Source organism: Sapajus apella, unplaced genomic scaffold, assembly GCF_009761245.1.
Source record: "Sapajus apella isolate SASKATOON/1434 unplaced genomic scaffold, GSC_monkey_1.0 scaffold56, whole genome shotgun sequence".
Lineage (NCBI taxonomy): Eukaryota > Metazoa > Chordata > Mammalia > Primates > Cebidae > Sapajus > Sapajus apella.
The window spans coordinates 15,260,126-15,267,461 of record NW_022436996.1 but is presented as its reverse complement, the minus strand read 5'-3'; the positions used below and the strand labels follow the sequence as shown (position 1 = coordinate 15,267,461).

At 46.7% G+C, this 7,336-nt stretch overlaps 2 gene segments (V, D, J or C); both read left to right on the top strand.

Annotated features, from left to right (window-relative positions):
- Positions 1 to 1,034: 1,034 nt before the first annotated feature.
- Positions 1,035 to 3,289, top strand: LOC116527973. The segment is given in 2 exon segments: positions 1,035 to 1,574; positions 1,689 to 3,289. Coding segments are annotated over 2 exon segments (609 nt in total).
- A 455-nt stretch (positions 3,290 to 3,744) lies between these two features.
- LOC116527974 lies at positions 3,745 to 5,627 on the top strand. The segment is given in 2 exon segments: positions 3,745 to 5,062; positions 5,172 to 5,627. Coding segments are annotated over 2 exon segments (546 nt in total).
- Positions 5,628 to 7,336: the final 1,709 nt, after the last annotated feature.

Genomic DNA, 7,336 nt, shown 5'->3' with positions numbered 1-7,336 from the left:
TTTGCAGTAAGTATTCAATAACTACAAACAAATAAAGCACGCTTGCAATTCCAAGAAGGACAGTAATTAGTTTTCTTGTGTTTATTGCTGTATCTCTAGTGCCAGCAGTGTGTTCAATACATCACAAGTGAACCACCTGAGTCTATCTTTGGAAAGGCTTCATCAGAAGATGACAACTTTACCAAAGACACGTGTGTTTGTGTGTGTGTGTGTGTGTGTGTGTGTGTGTGTGTGTTGCCTTCCTGGCAGTGGTGGTTCCTGGTGTTCCTCTTGGTAGTTGCCGATCTGGAGTTTTTGTTTCTCGAAACGGTGGAAGGTTTTGTTTATAAATGTACCAACACACATGCCTTTCCCTCTAAGACCCACACTTTGGGGAATTACCCACTGACTTAGGCCACTGAGGGCTGAGTGCTGGACCTCACTGACCACAGCAAGAGGAGCTGAGTCCATACCCCTCCACCAAGGCTGTGGTGGATGGACGATGGCAGAGAAGGGGACAACTATCAGCAGAATGCATAGGGTAGTGGTTCTCAACTGGGGGTGACTCAGTGATGTCTGGAGAAACTTTTCATTAGCACGTGAGGTACGGCTACTGGCATCAGGTGGGTAGGGGCCAGGTAAACTGCTAAGTGTCCTAGGTGCACAGGACAGCCTCCCACAACAAACAGTCATCTGATCTGACGCATTAACAATGCCCAGGTTGAGAAATTCCACACTAGGCACTGGGTTGTAAGTTTTGTACCAAAAGGAGTGTAACCTGTAGACAACTCAAAGGAAGTACAGTCACCCGCTTAGGTTTAGTCTGATTGCCATGTTTACCTTCATCACCACTGATTCCCAGCACATGGTGACTTCTTACTCTCTAGCCCCATCCTGTTTCCCATTAGCTCTACTCCTTGGACAGATGAGAACATCACAGGGAGCAAGGCTGCAGTTTATTCTTCTTGATGTCACAACAACAGAGTTTTCTCCTAATTAAAATCACAGTCATGCATTTTAAGTGGCTGCAGCTGGTACTCAGGTGTCAGATGAACCCATAAACCAATCTCTTCTGAAATAGGAGTGGTCACTGGGCATTAGTCAGATATTCAAATGAGCAAAGATTCAAGAGAAAAAAAAATGTCCTGCATTATTTGAAAAGGAAGGAAAAGATCCAGAGAAGAAAACCGGCCTGACTCTGAGAGAAGGGCCTGAAAGGGAGAGGAAGGGAGGAGGTGGTCAGATTCTGGGTCTGGAGCAGGGAGGGAGGGAGCTGCTGGTGCAGGAATGACTGTCAGAGACACATCCTGGAGGCCACAAGTCCACCTTCTCAACTATTCCCAGTAATTACAAAAACTCCTTTAAAGGAGCAAATGCAGGAGAAGGAGGAGCCATGCTAGAGGAGACCCTGAGAATGGGGGAAGGATTACAGGCTGTGACCTCATTGGCACAGTCCTCTCAGTAGCGGTGGAAACCACAGCCTAGTCTTCTCACCACTGCAGACCAGAATCCTCCCTGGGCCTTGCCTGGTCTGCCTGACTCTGCCATGGGCTGCAGGCTCCTCTGCTGTGTGGCCCTCTGCCTCCTGAGAGCAGGTGAGTCCTGGGCCCAGGTGACATGATCCTGTTGGAGTCCCTAAGCCTTTTCACCATGACGACAGCAGCCTCCCTCCTGGGATTTGTCTGAATTCTGCTTTTTTTCCTTTGCAGGTCCCTCGGACTCAGCCGTTTCCCAGACTCCAAAATACCTGGTCACGCAGATAGGAAAGGAGGAGTCCCTTAAATGTAACCAAAATCTGGGCCATAATACTATGTATTGGTATAAACAGGACTCTAAAAAACTTCTGAAGATAATGTTTATCTACAATAATAAGGAGCCCATTTTAAATGAAACAGTTCCAAATCGCTTCTTGCCTGAGTCTCCAGACAAAACTCATTTAAATCTTCACATCAAGTCCCTGGAGCTTGGTGACTCTGCTGTGTATTTCTGTGCCAGCAGCCAAGACACAGCCCTGCAGAGTCACTGCATCCCTGTACACAAACCTCCCAGCTCAGCCAGGAAGCTGTGGGGCAGTGTGTGCCCCTGCACCCAGGGCTCCAGTCTCCATTCCCTGATGGCCTCTGATGGAGTTTCAGTCTGTAGTGCAGCCTGCCAGTGCACCTGTTGTGGCAATTTTCCATTTTATGTACACAGAACTCTCTCAGAATTCTATTTATCAGCTAAAGCAGGTGTTCATGACAAAATCAGCAATGTATCAGGGGTCAACTAACAAAACAGAAGCCTGTCCCATGCCCTGAAGATCTTAACTGATGGGAAAAGCCATTTCTTGTCTTTGTCTGCTGTACATATGGGTATATATTTTCCGTAATGTTATGATTATAAACACGCTGTTGTTAAAAATGGTTGATGAGCATAAGCATAAAGGAGAGGGGAAGGAAAATATTTCTAAGATCAAGAGACAATTTGGATTAACAGTTCATGCCACCCCAAAATCGAGCTCCCTTTCACTTGGAGTAGGACCAAGTGAAATTTCTTTTTTAACGGAAAAATATTTGCAGAGGCATGAAATTCTATGGCAGTAAATAAACTGGAAAGAAAATGTCAGAAGCCAGTGGAGGCAGCCTTGTGCACTGTAGACTCCTTCTCTTCAAGAAGAGTGACCAGCAGGAATCTCTCCCAGTTCTGATGAATGTCATCTTGAACTTTCCTCAAGAGGAGGTGACAGCCGGATGCCTGGGGATATTGGGAGACATGGAAAGGACTTTGGACACAAATCTCTAGGCAGTGGTGAGCCGCTGGTCTTATTCCAAGTGAAGCAACATGATGAAATTGATATTTTGCTACAGTAACACTGGTAGTAGTGTGGATCAGAAAGGAGATGGATTTTTGGGTGGCAAGAACAATTAGGAGACTTCTAAAATATCCTGCATGAGAGATTAGAAAGGGTTCATGTGAAGCATTGTGAATGACATAGGTTTGAGGCTCTGGATTATGTTATCTCTTAGAAAGAGTGTTGGGTTTTATTCTGAGAAGGTTGAATGCAGGACTTGCTAAGGTCTACTTCAGCTTTGCCCTCCCTCTTAGGGAGCCCCAGCATGTAGTCCTCATTGCTAGTGCATGGCCTTTCCAGGTCTTAGTGGGAATCATTGTGAATTCACTACATCACTCCACTGTAACTGGGTCTGAATGCCCTGTGTGTCTTCTGAAATCTCTCCCCACGTCTTCAGCCTTCCAGAACTTGGTCTCTGCTCAGCCTTCTGGTCTCCCTTCCTCTGCATCCACAATTTATGATCTGGCCCAGGAAAAAAAAGGGGGGTGATTTTTCTTACATGTATTTTTCGGGTTCCTTTGTAGTACTCTGTGTCCTAAATCCCAGCTGTCTTGGAGTCGGTTATGTCCTCTCTATCTTCAATCACAGGTACTGCTGCTGTTTAGTGTAGACATGTTTACCTGACTTTACTTCACGTTTACTATTTCACTCTTCATTCTTCCTTCTTGCAATTCACGCTGTCCTGAGGTCAGTTTCCTTCTTCAGATCTATCCCAAATTCAGATGACTAAAACTCACAGGTCACTCACCCTATGCTTTGGGAAATGTTTTTGTTAGCTATTGACCTCAGGGCAATCAAGCCTCTCATTGTCATTGTTATTCAAGGTAGATTGAATTCCATTTAAAAAAAAAAATCTTTGAAATTTGGTTTACTTATTGGAGCTAGACAACGGAATCACATTCTTTTAATTCAAATTTTTTCTTTTTGGTGGAAGGGCTAAGAACTGTTCCCTTACTGAAGCAGACACCTGTTACAATAGTTTTAATAGTAACAACCTTAGTCTTTAAATCAGGGTTGATTTTAGGTTCTTATCTAAGAATGAAATATCTCCAACTGTAGAGGGTTGAAGGCGTGTCATATATGTGACCTGTTCAGGAGGAGACGATTCAACCACTTTTCTTAAATTCAGATCTACATGTCTTAACAGTCTTTGTTTTAAGGGCCACATAAAAATAATCTGAAACAATTTACACATTAGGAAAATGCTAACACTTTCCTTCTGGCCCAGCACATCTCCAGGTTAAAAAATCTCTATTATCAACCCCTAATTTAATCATGGTAATTCCTTCCTACTCCCAACATAGATTTCCATGTAACTGATTTATAACTACAACCCTTACCACAATCACAAGTGCCATTACAAAATGGTAATAAATATGTACTGTAATAATAAATAGATGGTTAAAATCACTTAGGGAGTATGAATCATCTCTTTTTTTGTTTATTTGTACTTATTTTTTGTGCTGATTTATGATGTCAGCTTCAAGCTGACTTCCCTTTCCTTTGCTCCACACACCTTGTGTTGTTCTTTTTCAGCATCCTGTGTATGTTAACTCTAAGCCCAACCAAGCCCCACGCCCTCCACTTCAGGGACAGAGGGTGGCTCATCCCTTTGCTGCTCCCTCAGCTCCCTGCCAGTGCCTGGTTGCTGGTTGGCATCACAGTCATGCCTTTGAATGGTGGGCACTGGTCCACACTGCATCTGTGGTCATGCAGTCATCCTCCCTCCACAGAGCGGGGCAAAAAGGGCTCCACCACGCTTAGACATTGAGGGAAGGGATGTTTTGAAAGGCGCTGTCTCCTGTGTTCCCACAGGGGAGAAGGAGGTTCCTTGAATGGGAGTGGTCTGTTGCTGAGAGGGGTCCTGAAAGGCAGGAGGACAGAGATAGAGGGAGAAGCTACATAATGAGGAAGGAGCTGAGAGCAAAGGAGCCCCTGTCAGAGGAATATCCTTGGGAAATAAAAGGCTGGCTCTGCCCTTTCTGCCAGGACATTCATCCCAACCCAGCCAATTCATACCTACCTTCTGTCAGAACTTAGAAAGGATGCAAAGCAATCAGGAAGAACCAGCCCCTGGGCCTGGGGAAACTGTCAGGAGCAGTGACATCACAGGAAAAACCACCAACCAAGGCCAAGGAGACCAGAGCCCAGCCCCTCGCCCAGAGGATCTCAGTCAGAGGCCCCATTTCAGACCCCAGGCTAGCATGGGCTGCAGGCTGCTCTGCTGTGCGCTGCTCTGCCTCCTGGGAGCAGGTGAGTTGGGTTCAAATTGCCTGTCCTTGAACTTCAAGCTTTTTCCTGTGGCTGCAGCAACAACCCTCCTCCTGGGCTCTGCCTGAATGTTGTCCCTTTTCCCCCACAGTCCCCATGGACACCGGAGTTACCCAGACCCCAAAACACCTGGTCATGGGAACGATGAATAAGAAGTCTTTGAAATGTGAACAACACCTGGGGCACAATGCTATGTACTGGTACAAGCAGAAAGCTAAGACGCCACTGGAGCTCATGTTCATCTACGGATTTCAAAAACAGACTGAAAACAATAGTGTGCCCAGTCGCTTCTCACCTGAATGCCCTGACAGCTCTCACTTATACCTTCACCTACACGCCCTGCAGCCAGAAGACTCGGCCCTGTATCTCTGTGCCAGTAGCCAAGACACAGCCTTGCAGAGTCACCGTCTCCCTGTGCAGAAACCTTAGGGGCTTCTCAGGAAGCCAACACGGAGGGCTCGGGTGAACACTTCCTGCAAGAGCCCCGACAGAGGCTTCAGAACACCATAGCACCTGCTCATTCATCTGTGTGGCAACTTTACATGCTGTACACATATTTATACGAGTGTGGGTTTTCTTTAGAGTGGTGACTCTGACCTTTCAGCTGCTCTGAAAACACATTCAGATCAGGTCTTTTTAAAATTCCTTTTAAAATTGTGAAATAAAGCACGCATGCTATAAAGGGGATTGTTTAAATTTTTTTTTCTTTTTCTTTTTTTTTGCATTTTAGGTTTTGGGGTACATGTGAAGAACATGCAAGATAGTTGCATAGGTACACACATGGCAGTGTGATTTGCTGCCTTCCTCTCCTTCACCTATATCTGGCATTTCTCCCCATGTTATTTCTCCCCAACTCCCCACTGCCGTCCCTCCCCCATGTAATTTAAGATTTTAAAGGAACCCTCTAAACAATCACCTGCATCCCACAGAGTCATACCCTGCACTGGGCCACACCGAGTCCTGTCAGGAGCCAAGTTCTTCTGACACTTTATGTCTGGTGGTCTCCAGGCCTCTCTTTCTTGGGAACCAAGGGGTCCCTTCTGTCACAGATTGCTGACACCCAAGGCCAAGCAGCACTGGGTTTTGGGGAATCATAGAGGCGACTTCCGGACAAGGGTCCCAGGGCAGGAGCCAGCTGGAGAGCACAGTAGACAACTCATCGTTTGGGGAATGGGTTTGAGAAATACCTATTACACCAATTCTACTATTCTGTATTCCGTCTTGTCTATCTCTGTTTTTCTTATTTAAACTCAAAACTAGAGCGTAAATTCCAGCCCTGATCAAAGCTCCAAATACGCACAGGCACCTTCTCTGAGCCCCGCAGGCAGCAAATGTGCCTCTGTCCACTCCCATCTGTTCAGAACCCGTGAACCATGATGTGGAACCTTCTTGACTCATCCACTTTCCCTCCCTTGACCTGAAGTGTCCTTGGTTTCAGGTCTCAACTCCTCACTGGATTTTTCTCTTCACACTGACACTGAAGGATGATTTTTCCCCCTTTGGCATCTTTATTCCAGCGTGTTAAATCATCAGGCCCAGAGTCCAATGTCTCTGGATTGTAGCTCTGCATTGGCCTTTAGAGAGGAGAGTGGGTCCTGACTGTTCTCCTCGTATCTTAACCTTGGCTAGGTTTCCTGAAATCTGTGCTTCTTGGGGGCTCCTCAGCTACACGATTTCACACAGGGTCTTCAGGCCTTCACCCCCAAGAAAACACAGAGGCAGGGCCTGAGGGCATCCGTGCACCCTCAGGAAACACAGAGGTCGGGCGGGCCTGGGGGCATCTGTGCACCCTCAGAAAACAAAGAGGCCAGATCTGGGGGCATCCGCATCCACTGTGGCACTAAGGCTCCCACTCCTCCAGTGGGGGATCCTGAGACTGGCTGCAGCCGAGACTATGACCTCACAAGATCTCCCCATTTGCACTGCTAATGACCAGAGCTTCAGCTGGAAGTGGCCTCAGCCCTGCATAATTCTGCCATGAGGAGACAGTAGGCTTCTATGCAAGATGATCTTTTGTCTCTTTGGAGCAGGTGAGTCCTGGGAAATTCTTATCCTGTTTACCTAATGCAAGTTCCAACATTTTGTTTCAGGCCCCTGTTTACTCCACAGGATACACGGAACCTGGAGTCAGCTAAACCCCTGACCGTGATGTCACAGATGAGAGAGAGCATGGCTCAGAGGGCCCATTTTCTGGTTCATAGATGACTCCTTCTCACTCTGGCCTCACATGGTGGGAGGGGCAGCTAGCTCTCTGGC